General features: G+C 34.3%; 1 protein-coding gene across 1 annotated transcript in view; it reads left to right on the forward strand.

Annotated features, from left to right (window-relative positions):
• The first annotated feature begins 81 nt into the window (after nt 1-81).
• Nucleotides 82-23,154, forward strand: part of Fam149b1 (family with sequence similarity 149 member B1) — a 54,971-nt gene continuing 31,898 nt past the window's right edge. The window contains 5 exon segments of the mRNA XM_076834915.1: nt 82-308; nt 5,240-5,344; nt 6,637-6,766; nt 17,061-17,203; nt 18,059-18,175. Of these exon segments, the coding sequence (XP_076691030.1) occupies nt 262-308; nt 5,240-5,344; nt 6,637-6,766; nt 17,061-17,203; nt 18,059-18,175 (542 nt within the window). The 5' untranslated portion in view covers nt 82-261.

Below are 23,154 nucleotides of genomic sequence, written 5' to 3' on the forward strand. Positions count from 1 at the left end.
TGGGTGTTGTCCTTGCTGCGCTTCGGCCGAGGCATTTGGCAGGTGCCCGCGTATTCGTCACTTCCGCCCCCGCTAGGAAGCTGGGAGGACGGAGGACAGGAGAGGTGGGAACCCTGGGACGGCAGTGATCCGAAGTCTAGGCGACGGGGCGAGACGGGGCCGGTAGGTGGTGGGAGAGGGCCCAGCCTGAGCCGGCTGGAGTGTCAGGCCCTGAGGCCCCCCACCCTGGCGTACCTGCCCCGGCCGAGGCTGAGGAGGAGGATGATCTCCAGATACACTCGGAAGGCCGTGCCGCAGACTTTGGAGCTGTGAGTGGACTGCTAATCCACCCCAGCCCGCGAGGCTGAGGCGGGTCGTGGGCTCCCTGGGGACCCTCCATAACTAGTCTTTCTCGCCTTTCTTTTCCTGAAGTTGGGGAAAATAAATATTGCCTGGAATTCTGTCTTCCCAGCCTTGGTGGACACTTGTCCCTCCGCCTGCAACTGAGGGCGTGTCTCGCGACCTGTAGCCTAAGACTTGATCTCTTGAGCAGTACTAACTGATTATAGGAACTGGTCTCCTAAGGCGTTTGTAGTTTCTACAGTGCTTCAGGCCCCACTACCAATGGTAATTGATAACTGGAGAAGTTATTAATAATCGAGTGTTTCGATAAAGTTGAACACCTCAAGTGCCAGACACCAATACAAATCTGTTTACATGCATTTTCTGAATCTTTCCAATATGGATATCAGATTGAGTTTTTTATTTTGGACATTCTACAGATAAAGGTCCCACATTTCAAGATTGTAACATGCTAAAGGTTACACACAGCCGGGAGGTAGTGGAGCTCAGAGGTACAAACCCTGTGCAATCTGACTCTGAACCTGGTGGTCATAATCATTATATATACTGCTTCCCCACCTCTTAAGCATCAGAACTTAAAAGAATCAATTTTTCTTTTTAGACTAAAAAGCAAGTTTTCTAACCTAAAGACCCACTTCTTGTCCTTACATAATGTAATTTAGCAAGTAATGCTAATGTCTTCCCATTACTAAGTCAAAGTCCTTTGCTTTTTGATCCTTATAACAACTCTGTAGGAAGGGTTTGATTATCTTCAGTTTTTCAGGTGATGAAATTATATGAAAAAGTTTACTCATTTTAAGGTTACATAGCCAATAGAATCAGGATTTAGGCCTGGGCTTTAAAAAATTTTCCCCTTTCATTGAACTCTGTTATTTTAGCAGCCATACATCATTTACTAAATATTAATTACACATGGCAAAAGCAAGCATATTTTAAGTATGCTGAGTTTCTAGCTGGACTCTTTTCTAGCTATGTAATTTTTTGGCAAATTACAAAATCTCTCTGCCTTCATTATCTAAGCATGTCTACAATGATAGCATAGGGCTTCTTATGAAATAAATGTGTCCTCAGTAAATGGTAATTTCCTTTTACATATCCACCTTTACTTGGTACAATAGACATACAAAGAAAATAAGTCTAAAATCTCTCTTTGCGATTCAAAAGCTTATTATCTGTTAAGGAATAGGATATCTGCCCGGTAGCCATTCAGATAATAAGGAACTGGAATGAAGAACAGTCGTTTCACAGTAAAGTGAACAGCATTTAGCTTAAAATCTACTTTTATAGTTAATTCCAAATTACTGAAAAGTTAAAAAACAAATCTTGTGTGGGAAAAAAACATGAATAAGCAGTTAAGTATTGAATGGATTGAAGTTATTGACCCAGTGTAGTTACATTACTTGTTCTTGGTTGGTAATTTGATAATCCCAAAAGATGATTCTCCATCTGGAATCACAGTGAAGTGAGTAATGAAGATAAAATATGCATAAAAGACAGTGCAATAAAAGGGCTTTTTAATCAAGATGCTATATCCTTTGAAGCAGGAACTTTAACTTTCTTCCTAACAATTATAAATTATAGATGTTGAAAAGAGTTTGGGAAAAAGAGATTTTCAACACACAGCATAACTTTTTTTAAATGAAAAATTTCAAACATAAATATATTGAGAATAATATAATGAGCCTCCCATTACTCCATACTCAAGGTTGTCAACCTATTAATGTATTTGCTTCATCTATCTTTATCTCTTTGTAGCTTCTCTCTGAAAGAAGGAAAACAAAACCCCCAGGATACTGGTTTATGTTGTCATTTTGTCTGTATTCATATCCTGTACATCTCTAAAAGCTAAGGACATTTTCTTATGTAATCAAAATGCTATTGTTACATTTAATGATATCTCTTTGTTTTTTTTTTTGTCACTTCCTTGACTAAAAAAAATGTTTTTAAGTCTCTATTTCATAGCTAGAATCCATATTTCAGATTCCTCCCATTTTATCAAAGATAGGCTTTTAGTTTTAGGTTCACTGAATGAGAGCAGTACAGATGGCTCTGCAGAAATTCATTTCTACCATTAGAGAAAATTTAAAGGGAAAGCTTCGTTTACCTGATCCTTTGCTTTATGTTTATATGTAAAAATGATACAATTTACTAAAGTCTCAAACTTTATTTCCACTTAGAGGCCTTGGAACCAGACTACTTAGATTTGAATCCTGACTCTATTTACTAATCATATGACCATAAGCAGGTTACTTAATCCCTCTGGGCTTCAGTTTCCTTCCCTGGGGAATGTACTAAATTTATAATATAAATTTCTGTATTAAAGGACATGGGAAACCTATTATAAAGAAACTTGGGTAGCTTTGTTTAACTAGCCAGTCTCCTAAATTTATTTGACTGCAGAATTTTATGAGGAAGGAAAGTACTGTAGATGATTAGGATTGGAACATAAAATAATTGACCCATAGTTTATTCCAGTGCACATGTCCAATAGAAAATAGAAATTCCAGATAAGCAATGTCCAATAGAAAATATGATATAAGCTGCATATGACATTTTAAATTTTCAGGTGGTTACACCAAAAATAAAAAAGTGAAATCATCATAGACGCAGAGAAAGTTGCAAAATTAGTACATAGAGCCCCATGAACCCTTCATTCAGTTTCCCTCCGTTGATGACATCTTAGGTAGCTTTAGTATAATTTCAAAGCCAGACACTGACATTGGTACAGTAAAGTTAACTAAACTAGAGACCTTATTCAGTTTTCACCCATTTTTACATCCTGTTGTCTCTGTGTGCATATATGTATGCATGCATATATACACACAGTTCTATGCAGATGGTCTAATTTATAGATTGTTTAACTACCACTACAATCAAGTAGACATCTGTTTTGCCACCACCAAGGAACTTCTTTGTGTACTCTTATTAGTCACATTCCCTCCAGCAGCTACTTCTATGTTCTCTCTATATAGTTTTGTTATTTGTGAATGTTATATAAATAGAATCATAGAGTATATATAATTGTGATTGGCTTTGGCTTTATTCACTTAAGCAAGATACATTTGAGATCCATCCAGGTTGCTGCATGTATCAATAGTTCATTTCTTTTGATTGCCGAATTATTCTATTGTGTGACTATACCAAAGTTTAATCATTTACACATTGGACATTTGAGTTGATTACAGTTCTTTTTCAACTATAACAAAAACTGCTATGAATATTTTGTGTATGTTTTTGCGTGTGAATGTAAGTTTTAATTTCTCTGGTCTCAAATACACAAGAGTTTAACTGCTAGGTCTTTTGGTAAATGTATGTTTGTTTTTTTTTTTATAAGAAACTATTGAACTATTCTAGCATGGCTATACTATTTAACATTCTTGCCAGTAAAGTATTATATGATATCCCGTTTATTCCACATTCTCACCTGCATTTAGTGTTATCAGTATTTTTTATTTTAGCTGTTCTGATAGGTGTGTAGTGATATCTTACTGTATTCTCAATTTTTTAAATTAATTAATTCATTTTAATTAAGTACATATGACAGCAGAATGCATTTTGATTCACGATGTAGTGTCACACCATATGTGTAGTCATACATTTTCCTAGGGTAATGATGTCTATCTCATTCAGCCATCTTTCCTGCCCCCATTGGTCCTCCCCACCCTCCCTCTCCTTTGCCCAATCAAAGTTTCTCCATTTTTCCCATGCCTCTCTGCTCCCTGTTATGGATGAGATCCACTTATCAGAGAGAACATTTGGCCTTTGGTTTTTTGAGATTAGCTTACTTTGCTTAGCAAGATATTCTCCAACTCCTTCCATTTACCTGCAAATGCCATAATTTTATTCTCTTTTAATGCTGAGTAATATTTCATTGTATATATACCATAGTTTCTTTATCCATTCATCTATTGAAGAACATCTAGGTTGCTTCCACAGTTTAGCTATTGTGAATTGAGCTGCTATGAACATTGATGTGACTGAGTTACTATACTATGATGATTTTAAGTCCTTTGGGTACAGACTGAGGAGTGGGATAGCTGGATCAAATGGTGATTCCATTCCAATTTTTTTAAGGAATTCTACAAACTGCTTTCCAGATTGGTTGCACCAATTTGCTCCCATCAATATTGTGGGAGCAAATTTTTGCCACACACACGTCAGATAGAGCACTAATCTCCAGGACATATAAAGATCTCAAAAACCTTAACACCAAAAAAACAAACAGCTCAATCAATAAATGGGCTAAGGAGATGAACAGACACTTCTCAGAAGAAGATATTCATTTAATCAATAAATATGTGAAAAAATGTTCAATATCTCTAGTAATTATAGAAATGAAAGTCAAAACTACTCTTAAGATTTCATCTCACACCAGTCAGAATGTTATTTCAAGGATACAGACAACAATAAATGTCGGTGAGGATGTGGGGGGAAAGGCACACTCATACGTTGCTGGTGGGACTGTATTTTCAATTTTTAATGAAATTTCAAGAATATATTTTGTTTAACTAATATATCCAAAATATTTTAATATATAATCAAGATAATAAAATTAATAAGATTGCATATTATTTATGTACTAAGACTTTGGAATCCAATGTATTATACACTTAAAAAACAATCCAGTGTTCTCACACTTGAGGTAGCTCAAATTTTCCCTTGAATGTATGTCTACTTCCTAAATAAACCTCTGTCTGTGCATTTGTCAAACAAACAAACCAAAAAACCCACAATCAGTTCCAATGAGCCTTATTTGTAACTGCTGCTTGCTAGTAGTGTCCACTGCATTGGACAGTTCCAGAGTTGCAGGAAGTTGGTAACTAATTTTTAGATCCAGTTATTGAAATATATTTATCTTCTCCTTATAGGAAATATAACTTTATTTTATCTTTAACAGGAAAGGAGTAACAAAACATGCTCTTAATCATCATCCCCTTCCAGAGCAACTGGATGAAATTTCCTCTACTAATGATGGCCATGAAAAAGACACAAGTTCCCAAAGGTAATAACACAGAGTGCACTTGTTTGTTTATTGGACTTGCTAATGGCAAAGGTTTTGTTTTTTGGTATCAAGACTTTGTTAACGAATCAAGAAGTTTTATCATCTTAAGAGTCTGAGGCAGTAGGACTGCTTGAGTCTATTAGTTTGAAGTCAGCCTGGGCAACATAGTAAGAGCTCATTTAAAAAAACAAATGGCCAGGGGATGATGGCACATGCCTGTAATCCCATTGGTTCAGGAGGCTGAGGCAGGAGGATTGTGAATTCAAAGCTAGCCTCAGTAAAAGCATAATGCTAAGCAACTCAGTGAGACCCTGGTTAAATAAAATACAGAATAGGGCTGGGGATGTGGCTCAGTGGCCTAGTGCCCTAGAGTTCAATCCCCAGTAATCCGCTGCCCCGCCAAAATCATCAGCCTTCACTGTAGAATAGCTAATGGCAACAACAACATACTTATTTTTATAACCTTTAGAAGTAGTATTATGATGTAGTTAAGAATATGAATTTAGTTGCTGGGGTTGTGGCTCAGTGGTAGAGCGCTCACCTAGCATGTGCAAGGCCCTGGGTTAGATCCTCAGCATCACATAAAAATAAATAAATAAATAAATAAAAGGTATATAAAAAAAGAATATGAACTTAATCCTAGTCCTGCCACTTATTAGCTGAGTAATATTGGGCAAGTTACCTACTTGATAATGTACCTCTTATAGGATATTGTGAATGTAAATGAGATAAAGTATGTAAAACCTAACACTGTTTTATAGTAAATGCTCAGTAGATATTAGCTGCTGTTGTTATTTAAAGAAATAGAAGAGAAGAGACTATGACTTCAAAGAGTATTCTGAGAAGCAATGTATTATCAAGATTAAAATCTGGAACTAAATGTCAGATTACTTCTTTTTTTAAATGGAGTTACTGGAACTCTGCATCACCAGGTAGTACCAAAGATAAAATGAGATTAACATCTGTAAAAGTACTTGATACAGTTCAGATTTTACTATTAACATTTCTGAAATATCTTTAGTTATAAAGAATATATGTTATAGGTAGAATATTAAAGTATTCATTGTAAGCTATGACTAGAATTATTTGGAAGGAATACTGTTGGTTTTATAGAAATTAGATAGGAGTTTTCCATGATGCTTTAATTTCAGATTCTTCATTTATTTTCACCTCATTGGATGTATTTGTACACATGCTTGTCACCTAAGTTACTGGGTAGTCAATGCTGCAGAAATTTGAGGAAATGTGAGAATCTTCCTTTTTTCTGTCTCCCTCTCAAATTGTGCATTTAGTGAGTCTGACTTCACTCAAGAATCACCTTTAACATCAGGCAACACTGAGAATTCAGGATCTGCTTTTCCAAGTTATACTGGCACAGGGATCTCTACAGAAGGCAGCTCTGACTTCTCCTGGGGATATGGTGTGAGTTGTATGTTATCAGTCTAATGGAGTTCTTAGGAGACTATCCTGGGAGTTAGGATTTGTTGGTATATTTCATTCCTTCACTCTCCTGTATTGTTTCTTTACAAGTGTGGTAATTCCTAAATTTACCACACTTTATAATAGTTGTAAAGAAGTATTAATCCTTACTTTCTTTCAATACTTGATGGGTAGTGTTTGACGTGTATATATTACAAAAGAGGACTAAATGTATTTACCCCTAATGTTATTCAGTCATTATTAATTAGGTGATTAAATGAGTGACTTTTGCTTAAATTGTATCAATTTCCCATTATAAAAAAATTATTTTTAAAAGACTAATAACCTTCAAAGAAAAATTTATGAAAGACAAATTTTATGCATAATTTTACCATCTTGATTCAGTAGGTATTTTGATTTTTATGTCTTCTTTCAATTTGTAATTTGGTTATAATCATGATGTATATAATAGTATCATACTCAACTTTTCATTTAATATTACTTTGTAAGCACTTTTCCACAATGCTTATTTTATTTTAAGTATTTTTTTTTAGTTGTTGATGGACTTTATTTTATTCATTTATTTATATGTGGTACCGAGAATCGAACCCAGTGCCTCACACACATGAAGCAAGTGCTCTACCACTGAGCCACAACCCCAGCCCCAATGTTTATTTTACACACTATTACTGTTAGCAACCTGCTTTCTTTACAGAAAGCCTAATTTTTAAAACCTATTATTATTACCATGAATTATTTTCCAATCTTTTTTTTAATTTTTTTTTTTTCAGTTGTTGATGGACCTTTATTTATTTATATATGGTGCTGAGAATCCAACCCAGTGCCTCACACATGCCAGGCAAGCGCTATACCACTGAACTACAACCCTAGCCCCTCCAATCATTTTATATATAATATATATATATATATTATATATATATATATAATATATATATATATACTTTCTTCATATATTTCTATGATATATGTACATATACTCTGTGTGTGCATGTGTGTGTGTACATACAACATGTATGTATCCTATTTTGTGGTCTACTTTTTTCATGTACCATTACTTTGTATAGATGTTTCATCCTTCATGCCTATCTATTTGAATAGTTATATTTCTTGGTGTTAATATATTATAATTGAAGTTTTCCCTTATTTTCTGATATTTGGGTTTTCATTTTTTTGTTCATTTATTTAAAAACATTTATTGAACACATTTGTTTTCACTGAACCTTATTGAGCACATTTGTTTTTACTCTACCCATTGGCTTGGGGGATATGGGGCCAAGTGAGGCTTCTAATACTTAATAGTCTTATGAGGGAGATTGACAAAAGGAAATAAGATATAAAAAGTGGTAAGAGCTCTAAAGAAGATGACAAGTGCTGAAATAGTATAGGGGAATTCACTTTCTATAGAAATATTGGGTAGGATAGATCTGAGTGAGACTTAAATATTGAAGAGTTAGCCATGAAAAGAGGGAGAAAAAGAACTTTCTACCCCAAGGAGAAGAAGTTCATATTTCCAAGGCAAAATGTATGGCATGTTCTCGAAACTGAAGAAAACAATCAGAGTGACTGGAAGATGGTGAACCAGGGGGAGAAAAGCACAAAAATGAGATCAGAGAGGTAAGCAGAAGTACATTGTGTAGGGTCTTATAGACCATGGAAAGAATTTAAATTTTATTCTGAAGGAATGAAGTTGATGCCTTATATGGAGGATTTAGTGCACTGACTGTATGTATTTCCATCATTTCTTTCTATATATGATAGTTGTCTCTTTTTAAGTTATAAAAATGTCATACAGATATATCCATTTCCTTGCTTTTTTATATTATTTTATTATGTAACATTTTATTTTAATTATTATGTAACAGGTTTTTAAAAATTCAAATATAATCATTTCACTTTCTACCTTCATTTCTTCACTAGTCAGGAAAAATGGAATAATATAAGATTTTTCATAGGTTTTTAACAATTTTTCATGTTTACCTTTTTAATTCACTGATTTTTTTTTAAGATCAAGGGTGGGTGCATTTATCTCTAAAGAGCTACATAGTAAATACTTTAGGCTTTGTAGACTCTATCTGGACCTTTATCTCTCACTGTATTCACAAAGCAGCTATAAACTATAAGCAGCTATAAGCTATAAAGCAGTGTGTAAATAAAGAGACTGAATGTATTCCAATAAAACTTCATTTGTAAATAGGTGATGGACTGGATTTATCCTATTGACCACAGTTTGCTGAACTTATTCCAAATACTACTTATAACAGAACCTTAGATTTTGCTATTATATCTACTCTCCCTATAGAGCTATAGAATTTTGAACATTGGACAAAGTTGAAAATTTTATTTCCCAGTCTCTGTTACATAGAAGTGAGGAGGTAGGGCTTTATGGAGTGCCATTTTTTTTTTCCAGTTATCTCTTGCTCCTAATTCCTGTCTGAATCATGGAACTATGGCTAAAAATACAGCAGCCATCTCAGACCATGAAGTATTAATTGAAGATGGAAATGGTAGGAGAAACTGGGTCCTTGATATCCCTGGAGCTACCATATCAACTTTTTAATTCCTACCTCTAAACTTAATTTTTTATGAGAGAAAATTATCTTATTTAAGTCACTGTTATTTTCAGTAGTAACCAAATGCAATTCATGACTGACATACTCATCCTTTTAAAAAACACATTACAAATACCTTTTTCTAGTATGGGATTTTTATAATTTTCATAATTTTTACATTTAGTTCTTTAATCCACCCACAATTGTCTTTTGTTATGGTATGTAGCAGAGACATAATCCTACTTTTTTCCACATGCATAATGAATTGTTTCAGCACCATTTATTTACTAGGTCAGGATTTCTAAGCAGGGACAAACTGTCATCTTTATTATATTGAGTTTTAAACATGTCCTTGGTATATTAATCTTTCAACTTAATAAAACTATTTAGATCTTGTTTAATATATTTTAGTAATAAGGTTTTCATTATTGTATCAATAAAGGGGTACTGTACATTTGTTAGGGATTAGTTTCTAGGGACTTTGGATGGTCTAATGTTTTAAAATTATAACTTAAGACTTATTGTTTGTATTTCTTGTTGTTTGTATTTTTTATCTACTTAATAACATTCAATTTTTATTAACTTTATTCTACTTATTCATACCCTATAAAATTTACCCTTTTAAAGTATATGAGTATTTTTTAGTATATTCACAGAGTTGTTCAACCATCATTACTATCTAATCTTACTATGTTTTTATCACTTCAGAAAGAAGTCCTGTACCCCTTAGTTGTCACTCCCCAGGCCCATGCAACCACTAATCTGCTGTCGGTCTCTGTGGAATGGCCTATTCTGGCCTTTTCATATAAATAAATTATACTATAGCTTTTTGTATCTGGCATCTTTCAATTAGCACAATAGTTTCAAGGTTCAGTCATATTATAAATTAATCAATACTTTATTCTTTTTCTTGTTAATAAATTTTATTGCAGGGCTGAGGCTGTAGCTAAGTGACAGAGCACTTGCCTAGCACGTGAGGCACTGGGTTCCATCCTTAGTACCACATAAAAATACAAATAAAATAAGGCATGTTGTCCATCCACAATTTACCAAAAAAAAAAAAAATTGCTGGGGATCGGATGTACTTCAGTGATACAGTACCTAAAAATTTATTTTAAAAAATTATATTGCATAGATTACCAAATCTTATCTGTTTTTCAGCTAATGGGTTTCTACTTTCTGACTTTTATTAATAATGCTAGTATGAACATTTGTGTACAGGTATTTTTGGTGTTCCTATATTTTGAATAATCTTAGGTATATAACAAGGAGAATTGCTAGGTCATATGAAAATTCTGTGTTTAACTCTTTGAAGAATAGATTTATTTTTGATATTTATTATAATAATTATGATTTTCAAGATTTCTAGTTAGTAAATAAATAACATTGATGTTTTCCTTATATTATTGCAAAGACTTCACTGCAGACATATGAATGTCAGAGTAGAAAATTCCTTTGAAATGCATTATTTTATATGTAACAAAATTCAAGGTTTTTTTAAAATATATATATTTATTTTTTAGTTTTAGGCGGACACATTATTTTATTTTTATGTGGTGCTGAGAATCGAACCCAGTGCCTCACGCATGCTACGCAAACACGCTACCACTTGAGCCACGTTACCAGCCCCCAAAATTCAGGTTTTGAATTAAAGTTACAGTTCTTTTTTATTTTAATTTTTTTTAGTTGTAATTGGACCCAATACCTTTATTCGCTTTTTTTTTTTTTTTTTTTTAAACATGGTGCTGAGGATTGAATCCAGGGCCTCACACATGCTAGGCAAGTGCTCTACCAATGAGCCACAACCCCAGCCCTCAAATTGAACTATTTTTCCACAATTTGAATGACATAATACCCCCCCACCAGATATTTTAATGTGTATTTCTTATGAATAAGGAAATAATGTGTACAAATAAGGACATTCTTCTATCGGAATGCAACTACTAAATTCAGGAAAGTTATGATATATTACTGCCATCTAATCCTCAGGCCCTATTCTAGTGTTACCAATTGTACTAATAATATCCTTTATAACAAAAGTTCAGTTCACATTATCCTATCCTCTTTTGCTCCTTCAATCTTGAATCATTCTTTAAAATGATAGCACAGAAATGAACATATTTTTCTTATTGTGCTCTAGTAGGTGGCACACAATGCCTTTTATCTCAGTATTTTTGGTCTTCACCTTGGTTACTTCATTAAGGTGAGATCTTCCAACTTACTCATTTGCATTTTCATGGAAAGGTATTTTATGGGGAGTTATTTTGAAATTATGTTGCTTTTCTGTTTCTCATCAAACTTTCAACTTATTTATTTGTATCAGTGGGACTCATGGATTTCCATTTTACTCAGTGAGTTACACATCATTATTATTTAACTTGAAGTTCGAATTATCCCAAATTTGGCCAATGAAAATCCTTGCAAAATGGCTTCTATGCCATTTTGGCCTATTCCCCTTCTTTTTTGAGCATTTACTTTCTGGCACAAGATATTTTAGGCTTATTTTGTACTTTGCTCCAGAATTGGGATATTTAGAAAACAAGATTTGTGTGCTGGATATGCATACTAATTTTTTCTTGTCATGGATGCCCAGCCCTTCCTGGTGGACAGAACCAGGGAATACCTGTAGTCCTCCTATTCCAATCTTACATGATAAGGTTCATAATAGTTTTCCCCTTTCCATATTTGTAGCTTCTTTATCTGACAGAAACCTGGCTCTCATCATCCTTAATACATTTATCTATTTGATTAATTTCCCTGAATGTAACCAGTTTCCCACTATTGCCACTGTTTCCTACTCTCTGCATATGCCCTTTTCACCCTGCACTGGGTCACTCCCCCCTGTATCCTTTTACCATTTGGATTTTCTCAGCCGGCTTGGACTCAGACACTCATACTGGTTTGACCCCCTTTGGGGTACCTTTTTTGCCCTTGGCCTCTCTTACTCCACCTACTCCCCATGTGGTAGCCTTCCTCTCTCCATTCTAATTTCAACATTACAAGCTGATTGCCTTCCCAAAGGGACATCTTGATTTTCAGTAGTGCTCATCCTGCAACATCTTATTCCCATTGTGGGTAGATTATATTTTCAAAAGCCATGTTCTTTCTCCTGGAACCTGGATGTCCCTTTTAACTGCCTCAGTCATTAGAACAAAATGAAAGTGATGCTACTTGACTTTTTAGGTTAGAAGACACTGCAGTTTCTGCTTGCCTATTTCTGTCTCTGTCTCTGTCTTTGAGTGGTAGATCTCAGAATTTAACCACCATTTGTAAGAAAGTTCAGTTACAGACATGAAAAAGCACTATGGAAAGGAATTAAAGTCTGCAGTTATAAGCCAGCCTCAGTTGCCACTGTATTAGTGAATGAGCCTTCAGATGATTTTAGCTCCCAGCCTTTGAGTCTTTTGATTGAGGCCACAGATGATACAGAGCAGAGATAAGCCATTCCTATTGAGATCTACACAAATTCCTGACCCATATAAACCTGGAGAGATAATAAGTGATTTTTGCTGTTGAGTTTTGGAGTAATTTGCTTCACTGCCAAAGTAACTTGTAATACCCTTTTAACATGTTCAGGGCCTCTGAGCCCTCTATGTCTCATATTGCCCAGCAGGCCATCCTCCTACTCCCTTGACCTCTTATTTTCCTTGGCTCCCTGCCTGGGGAGTTTTCTGACTATGCAATAGTGAGTCAGAGTTCAAGCAAAACAATGATGTTCCCATTGTGCTGAGGAGCAGATACCAGAGTTCAGGGCGAAAGAAGCAGCTGGAATCTGCCAGGGAGGGAGAGAAGAGTACCAGAAACTGTAAATAAATGGGTAAATGTCAAAGTCTTTATTTTTATCTGATTTCTTTAAAAGATACTGACTGAGGGAAAAAATGCTTATATTTAATATATATTGACATATAAGATATGTATATATAATGTATATAAGATGTATAAAGATGGGGCTTATAGAAGAAATTATAGCTCAAAGGATGGTTAACTATAATACAAATTCCCTTTTTTAAGGTTATTACAATTGTGAGTTGTTATAAAAATACTAAGGAAATTAGATTAAACAACTGTCACACAGAAAGCTTTAGGCCCAGTTGAATTCTGTCCATTTGTGGTAGAAATAACAACGGCACAAACTTTTTCCAAAAAATAGAAGGAACACTTCTCAACTCATTTTAAGAGGTCAGCATAATCTTGATGCTAAAACCTGATGAAGACAATATAATAAGAGAAAATTACAAGGGGGAACTTATAATATCAGAGTGAGTAGTTTTAACAAATCCTCTCCCCCCAAAGACAATAATAAAAATAGATTAAGGTGGTGAATGCAGCTATTTAAGGACTTTGAAAGTTTACCAAAAGTATACAACTAAAAAATAAACAATTATTTATAGAAATCAATAGGGCTTGGGTTAAGAACAATGAGAGTCTGTTTCTCTAGGGAGACAAGCTATGAAAGCTAGCAGCTTTACTGCCAGAGAAGGATCTAGAGTAAAGCTTAGACAAACTGTGTGTTTAATAGCATTGTCAACAACAGTTGTAAACTTGGGAAGAACAGTGGCTCAGACAGGCTGAGGTTACAGACAATGGATTGGCAGATTATCTAGAAGTTTATTAAAAGGATCTGGGAAATAAGATGCATGCAAGTGCAGAAGAAGATAGAGGGAACCCAGAAATTAAAAGCTGGGGCAGTCATGCATGGAGGTGCCTACTTCTAATCTCAGCTACTCAGGAGTCTGAGATAGGAGCATTACAGGATTTCAAGTTCAAGACCAGCCTGGGCAACTTAACAAGACCTTGTCTCAAAATTTAAAAAGCGATGGGTTGGGGGCTGGGGTTGTGGCTCAGTGGTAGAGTGCTTGCCTAGCTTGTATGAGGCTCTGGGTTCAATCCCCAGCACCACATAAAAATATATAAATAAAATAGAGGTACTGTGTCCATCTACAACTAAAAAAAATATTTTTTAAAAAAGGGATGGGTTATAGCTCAGTAGTAAAGCACCACTGGAAACAATTCTCAGTAACTTAAAAATAAAAAAAAAGTAAGCCCTGCTTGAATTAGAACTCAGAGAAGATAAACTTTAAGACAAGAAAAAGTACCAGAAACAAGGAATATTTTGTAATGATAAAAGGTTTCAGTCATTAGTAAAATACAGCAATTATAAATTATACATACTCAATAACTTAAAGTTCACGAAGCATGAATGAACAGAATTCCAAGGAGAAATAAGCACAATTATAGCTAGAAACTCAATACCCTACTCTTAATACTTAAAAAATAAACTAGACAAAAGATTAGCAAAGATTACTGAGGAGATGAATAGCACTATGAACCAACTTGACCTAAATGACAGCAGAATATGTACTCTATATACTCTTCAAACACATTTTTAAAGAAGAGTTGTAAATCTAAAAGGATTTAAAGTATGTTCTCCAATACCAATGGAATTAAGTTGGAAATAAAAAGCAGAAATGTGGAATATCCCCAAATGCTGTTTGGAAGGGAAATCTGCAAGGGAAAACTAAAAAAATATTTTTCACTAAATGAAAATGAAAAAGCAAAATATCAAAATTTATGGTGGTGCTTAGAAATAAATTAATGGAGTGTCATGTCTATCTAAAAAGAACAAATAAAAAAAATTTAAAAAGAAACAAATTAATGGTTCTAAATGCTTACAGAAAAAAGAGAATCTGAAGTCCATAAGTTTCCACCTTAAGAAACTAAAAATGGACAAACTAAATCTAAAGCAAGCAGAAAGAAGGAAATATTGATTAAACTGGAAATTAATGACATAAAAAAATAGAGAAAACTAATATGTAGTCAAAAGTTAGTTCTCTGAAAAATTGTCAGTAAAACAGACAAATCTCGTGGTCCTCCTGCCTCAGCCTCCTGACCGCTGGGGTTACAGACTTGTGTCTGGCCAGATTTTTCTTTTAAATGATTCCCAAATATATTTCTACTGAGAAGAGACTTATTTTTATTCTCTTTTTCAAAATATTTGTTTAGTTGTAGATGGACACAGTACATTTACTTATTTATTTTTATGTGGTACTGAGGATTGAACCCAGTGCCCCACACGTGCAAGATGGGCACTCTACTACTGAACCACAACCCCAGCCCCTGATTGTAATTTTTACAGTGAAAATACATAGTTCTCATTTTATCCTTTTAGAAGAAAGTATAACTTTTCTTCCAGTGAAATGTAAAAGGGCACATAATAAATATAGCTGCAGTAAAGGTAAGCAGGAAATTTAAAAATCTGATAACATGATTAGTTCCACATTTTATAGCCTTCCCTCTGACTGTTCTCTTTTTTGATGGGGGTGGGGTGAGTTTTTACTGGGGATTAAACCCAGGGACACTTTACCTCTGAGCCACATCCTAGTTCTTTTTTTATTTTGAGATAGGATCTCACTATATTTCTGAGGGCCTTGCTGTGTTGCTGAGGCTGGCCTTGAACTTGTGATCCTCCTGCCTTAGCCTTCCAAATTGCTGGGATTACAGGCCTGTGCTACAGTACCTGGCTCCTCTGACAGGTTACAGGGCTCAAATGTATAACATAAATTGTCAAGTCAAAGATGCAGAATACTAAGTAATATATACAGATTTTTTTTGTTCTAAAAAATACTAGAACCAAGCAACTATACAAAAATTAGCAGTCATCAAAGCCAGGTATGGTGGCACACACTGGTAGTGCCAGCTACTCAGGAAGCTGAGGCAGGAAGATTGCCTGAGCCCAGGAGTTTGGGGATACATCTCAATAATAACAACATAATAATAAAAATAATAATAATTAACTTTTGTGGAATTGTAGTGAAACAGGACAGAAGAACCTGTATACCTGAGGAATTTTCAGGAAGCAGGTTTATTGATTGCAGGGTCCAGAGAGGCTATTGCATAGCCTAAAACATTCTCTGGGGAACGGGGGTTGTGGCTCAGTGGTAGAGCATTTGCCTAGCACGTGTGAGGCACTGGGTTCGATCCTTAGCACCTCATAAAATAAATAAATAAAATAAAGGCTTTGTGTTTGTCTACAACTAAAAATATTTTTAAAAAAATTCTCTGAACCAAGATTTTGGAAATTCTTTGAACTTTATACCCATTGTGGGGGGTGGGGCCTTGGAAGTTTACATGCTGGAGGAGTTTGCATAAAATAATTTCTTAAGTTCTAAGGACAGACACAGGTCACATAAGTTTTTTACCAAGAAAACACAGATAATATATTTTGTACAACAAGCTTACAGACTAATTCTGTTATACCTTTTGTGTGCAAACCTGGCATTTACAAGAAAGAATTTCAACCACAATAACCTTTGCAGACATCCTGCTGATCTGACAGAGGAGAAGCTTAATTATGGCAAGAGTCTTTTGGGTGGGGGTACCTGGTCTGCTTCATTAGAAAATTTTAAGTTTTTCTTTTTACTTTTCTGTACTTTTAAAATGTTTACAATAAATAGTATTTATATGAAGAAGAAATTGTTACTTCTTAAAAAACATATTTCTGTAAATTTTCTTTAAACAGGAATAGAAAAGACATCTGAAAATTCCATGAGCTCTGAAAATTACATGAGTTCTGAAAATTCCATAACTACTTTTCTTTCATGTAAACACAGTAATATTTCAAATGGATTAAATATTTTAAACAAAACAAAATCTGATTGCTTTCAATCTTTACATTGTTAACAGAGGTTGAAGGTCACCTAAATGTTTTGGGGGGTATTTTCTTCTAGGAACTTGATAAAAATGCGACTGAAAAAGTCCAGGCCATGTTCATAGCCATTGATGAGCTCTTATATGAGCAAAAGTCAAGTGTGCATACCAAGAGTCTACAAGAAGAGTGCCAACAGTGGACATCTAGCTTTCCTCACCTCAGGTATTGAAGGCTACCATTGTCTTGTATTCATGGCTAAAACTAAAATTAAAAAATGCATTTCTAAAAAAGCTTATATTCTGAAATATCTATTGGATATTATTTTAATGAATATGAACAAGGCCATGTGGTGTAAAGGCTCAACTGAGAGAATGAATACTCAAGTTGGTGGAAGTTTCCATAGCTACCAATATGCTATCCTGGTTGAGGGAAACTATTTCTATACCAGTACTTGAGGTCTGTGTATCAGGAGTTTCTAAAGAACTCTACTTTTGAACAATATGGTCAGAAAATATATCTGTTTATGCAGATTATTATAGAGGATTAAGGGCAAATTCCAAAAGTTTGCTCAGTTTCCTTGGGTTTATTTTTTTCCTGTGTTCCTTTTGTGTATTTATTTTTTCCTTAGGATTTTCAAAAACTCCCAGGCTATTGCTTTATCTTTTCTATCCCCATTTTGTTGAAGAGAGAGATATACCTGTAATAAGGATTCACATTTTATCTGAAGAATTATTCTTGAGCCAGGTGCGGTGGCACACGCCTATTATCCCAGCAACTTGAGAGGCAGAGGCAGGAGGGTCACAAGTTCAAAGCCAGTCTCAGCAAAAGTGAGGTGTTAAGCAACTCAGTGAGATCCTGTCTCTAAATAAAATACAAAATAGGACTGGGGATGAGGCTTAGTGGTTGAATGCCCCTGAGTTCAGTCCCCAGTACCCGCCCCCCAAAGAATTAAATCAATGTCAAACTAATATGTACTGGACTTCTATGTAGAGCCATCAGATTTGTTCCAGAAATGACTAGTTTTTATATGTATGCCAAGTGAAGGTGTTTAACGGTCTATATGTTTTCATTTTGAAGAATTCTGGGTAAACAGATAATTACTCCAAGTGAAGGTTATGGATTATATCCTAGATCCCCTCCTGCTATTTCAGCTTCACATGAAGCAGCCTTGTCTCAAGAAAGAGATTCAGCAATGTAAGTATTCTATTATCAATATCCTGACATGCAAATATTATTTTCTACTGATTGAACTAAGGATTAAGATAATTATACTTCTTGGTATTTAATAAAGCACAGAAAATTCTGCAAGATTGGTCATAGTCTTTGTGTATATTAAAATTTTGTTATATAATTTTTTGTTCAAAAAATTAAAACATTTCCTGCAGTTGAGGGATATATTTGTTATTCAGATCTATTCATCTGTATCTGTATATCTCTATATCTACACCTATTCATAAATATAGGCACTTCCCCTCTGGAATAAATGTGTAAATAGAATGGTTGTTAAAAATTTAGGGGTCACACTTTAAAATTTTTTTGAGAACTATATTTTAAAAGTGATTTTTTAAAAAACTTGTTTATTATAACTTAATCCCTTTACAGAACCAGAATTAAACTTCAAAATAATTTTTAAGTGGCTAAATTTTGGAATGCCTCAAATCTTATAGTAGAAATATTCAACTAGGATTATTTCTAAACCTATGCTTATTTAAATATATTATAAAATGTAATACTATAGTTTTTAAATTCATTTTTAAAATTATTTCTATATTTTTTCCTACTTATTTGATATCTTCTAAGACTAGAACTTACTTTGGGTGCCTTTTGGGCTTTCGGTTAAACGTAACTTGTCACAGACGAAGATTATGGAATCTTCATTGTCAGCTGATTTTTGGTCAGAGAAAGGAATTGTTTGCTTTTCTCAAAGTAATATAAATTCAAGCTGCTGGTTTTCTTTTTAAATTTAAACTCATATATTATATCAATAAACCTTCTTAAGTTTACTCCTTTCATATAAATTTAAACGCAATGTCTCCCACAGATATAATTTATCCTTTTATTTCTTCTGACCTAAATTCTGTTGTCATTAGGATATATTTTCTTTAAATGTTAGTATAAACTTTTTTATGTGCGTTATTTTATAACTGGAGCAGTAGGTCCGCTTAGAGATTTTTTTTTCTTCAAAAATATTAAGAATCAAGTCTGAGCAGTTAACTCCCCCTTTTTAGGTTACCTGAGTAACTCATCATTCTTCAACATATTATTATCTTTCCTTTCTACCTGCTGCAGTTAACTCCCCCTTTTTAGGTTACCTGAGTAACTCATCATTCTTCAACATATTATTATCTTTCCTTTCTACCTGCTGCCACCACTGCTGACTGATATTTTTATTTTTGGATCTACTTTGTCTAGGCTATTAAACTTACAGTTCTCAATAATTACTTACATAGATAAAACAAATATCTGTGTATACATTACACAGAGACACATACATAGATTATGCAGTTATATTACCATGCCACTATTCACTGAAAAAAATAAAAAATTAAACATAATCCACATTTACTTTTTTCATATTTATTTTTTAGTTTTAAATGGACACAATATCTTTAGTTTATATTTATGTAGTGCTGAGGATTGAACCCAGTGCCTCATGCATGTTAGGCAAGTGTTCTACCACTGAGCCACAACCCCAGCCCCAGTACTTCATCTATTCTTGAGTATATTATGAACTCACAGCATTTCAAAATACTTTCATAGTTTATTTAACTGTAATTATTATTAATGCTCTAATTGTTACACCTTGACCACTTCAAGCTAGTACCTTGTTTTTGTTTTGACTTGCTTTCTGATTACAGTAAGATGTTCCAGGCCCATCCTTAATTTTTTTCTCCTTTAAGACATGGCATCAGCTGACTTTCAAGGAGCCCTGATTCCTTCAAGATGCTATTAGAATTAAAGAACAAAATTTGGGTGGTGAGGATGTATAAGTCGGTGATACTACTGCTATTTTGCCACTTTTTGTTGTGAGAATTGTAGGAAAAATGTGTTATGAATTTGCTTTTAGTTTTTCAGTTTAACAAATCAGATTGCCAAAAAATATGAGGTTTATGAACCACTAGGAATTTTTATAAAAATAACATTTCATATTATATTTATTTTGCAACTCTATGTCAGATTTTTAAAATTCAGTGTAGATTTTTTTCTATTTAAAACTTTAAATAGCTTACCATTGAATTTAAGAGAAAATCTAAAATGATATCATAAGCTGATCCCTGCCTGCTTCTCTACTTTTATCTTCTGTCATCGCTCTCATTTAGTAAGTCTCCAAACATTGGTTTTCTTTCATATTTCAAACACACTAAAATAGGTATTCGGTTCAGTTTGTATTAAGGCATTCTTGGGCTAGAGAAAAGTGGTACCATAGGCAACACAATAATATAAAATCGAGTTTTCTGTATTTCTTAACACCTAGCACAGTACCTAGAGCATGGTTAGCATTCAGTTTTCTTTGTTCTCTTTTTTTACTAAATCAAAAGTAGGCTATATTTATATGACTATAAAATACATGAAGATGCAATATAAATTAAAATTATGGTTGCAAAACAGACTTACCAATCAAAATAAATATTAGTGTCTAGTCAAAAGGAAGCTAAAACTTTGGAATATAGTGGCAATATATAGGGAAAACAGGCTAAAAAAGGACCCTAAAGAAAATGAACTTGAAGGTATTTCTACTTGAAAAAAATCTATGCATTCTGCTGCTTCTAGTTAGCTTAAAGGGCTTGTCTATTCTTAGTTTAAATAAAAATTATCTAAAGTATATGACCATAGGCAGAATTATAACCCTTAAAATTATTAATAAAAACCTCTGAAATAAACACTTGAATACATGATTAAATTATTTTCGACAAGAGTGCCAAGACCAATGAGGAAAGGACAGTTTTCTTCAACAAATGGTGTTGGGGAAACTAGATGTCCACATTCAAAAGAATGAAGTTGGACCCTTCCCTCCCTTACCTTATATAAATACAAAATATTAACCCAAAACAATTAAAGACCTAATTATAAGAAATTATAAAACTTCTGATAAAAATTATAAGAACTATAAAACTCCTGTAATAAAACATAGAGGGAAAGCTTCAAGACATGAGATTTGACAATGATTTCTTGGATGTAAAATCAAAAGAACAGACCAAAGCAAAAATAGACAAATGGGACTATATGACATATAAATACTTCTCTGCATCAAAGAATGAAAAAGCAACACATGGAATGGGAGAAAATATTTGCAAATTTATATCATAAAAGATTAATATCCAGAAAATATAAAGAACTTCTATAACACAAACACACACACACACACACACACACACACACAAAATGGTAACCCAATTGAAAAATGAACAAGATTTGATTCTTGGACAATTCTCCAAAGATATTCAAATGATTACCATGATGTGAAATGCAAATCAAAACTTTGCAGTATCATACCTCATGTCCATCAGGATGACCACCATCAAAGGAATAGAAAATAAGTGTTGACAAGGATACAGAGAAATTGGAACCTTGGTTCACTGTTTATAAGAATGTAAAATGGTGTAGCCATTATGGAAAACAGTATGGAGATTTTTCAAAAAATTTAAAATGGAATTACCATATAAATCTAGGAATCCTTCTTCTGGATATATATCCAAAAGAATACAAAACAAGATCCCAAATATATATTTGCACATTCATATTCATTCCAGTATCACTTAGAGTAGCCAAGAGATGGAAACAACCCAAATATCTATTGACAGAAGAATAGATTAAAAAAAGAAAAAAGCAGAGACTGCCCACACCAGCTCACGCAGGATCCAGGCTCACGCAGGATCCAGGCTCACAGTAGGACCTGGTCCACCCCTCCACCAGCAGGGCAGACACCTGCCAGAGCCTAGCTTCTGGCACAGGTCCGCCCCTTCAGTCCAACAAATTACTGCTGGAATCAGGCCCAGCCCAGATCTGTCCACACTAACTTGCATAGGACCCAGGTTCAGAATAGGTCTGAGTTCGCCGCCCACACACACACACACCTGGGAGCCTAAGCCTAACCCACTTTCATCTTGGACACGGCAGTCATTGCCATAGCCTTCCCCACACAGTTACTTCTGATATTGCCGCCACGAACCTTAGATGAAGTAGCATACACTGAAGGACACCAGCAGGGTCTGGAAGCCCAACATAAGGTGAGGTACAGACAATCTACATGGGTACTACAAGAATATAGGGAAGAAACTGTAATATCTCAGGTCCACACTACAAGAAAGGAAAACACATAGACATCATGAAAACACAAGGGAGGAAAGTGCCCCAAACAAACAGGATACTATAATAACAGAATCCATGGACTGCAAAGTTGATGAAATGTCAGAAGGAGTTCAGAAGGTTCATAATTAAAATGATCTGTGAATTAAAGAATTACCTAAATGAGCAAATACAGGAAAAAATTGATCTCTTCAACAAAGAGATAAGAGAGCAAATACAGGTAGCAAAAGATTACTTCAAGGGGCTGGGGATGTGGCTCAAGTGGTAGCGTGCTCGCCTGGCATGCGTGCGGCCCAGGTTCGATTCTCAGCACCACATACAAACAAAGATGTTGTGTCCGCCGATAACTAAAAAATAAATATTAAAAAAATTCTCTCTCTCTCTCTCTCCTCTCTCACTCTTTTTAAAAAAAAAAAGATTACTTCAAGAGAGAGAGAGAGAGACTCTGAAAAAAAAACCAGAAATCCTTCAAATGAAGGATTCAATAAATCAAATTTAAAAACTCAGTAGAAAGCATACCTAACAGACTAGATCACTTAGAAGAAAGAACGTCAGATAATGAAGACAAAGTATACAATCTAGAAAATAAAGTTGATCTCACAGTGAAGATAGTAAAAAACCATGAACAGAACATTTAAGAATTATGGGACAGCATCAGAAGACCAAATATAAGTGTTATTGGGGTAGAGGAAGGCACAGAGTTTCAAACCAAAGGAGTGCACAATCTCTTCAATGAGATAATATCAGAAAATTTCCCAAGCATGAAGAATGAATTGGAAAACCAAATACAAGAGGCTTACAGGACACCAAAAGTACAAAATTACAACAGATCTACACCAAGGCACAAGAGTTTACAACTAAAGAGC

The sequence above is a fragment of the Callospermophilus lateralis genome, chromosome 15 (assembly GCF_048772815.1).
Source record: "Callospermophilus lateralis isolate mCalLat2 chromosome 15, mCalLat2.hap1, whole genome shotgun sequence".
In the NCBI taxonomy this organism is placed as follows: Eukaryota; Metazoa; Chordata; class Mammalia; order Rodentia; family Sciuridae; genus Callospermophilus; species Callospermophilus lateralis.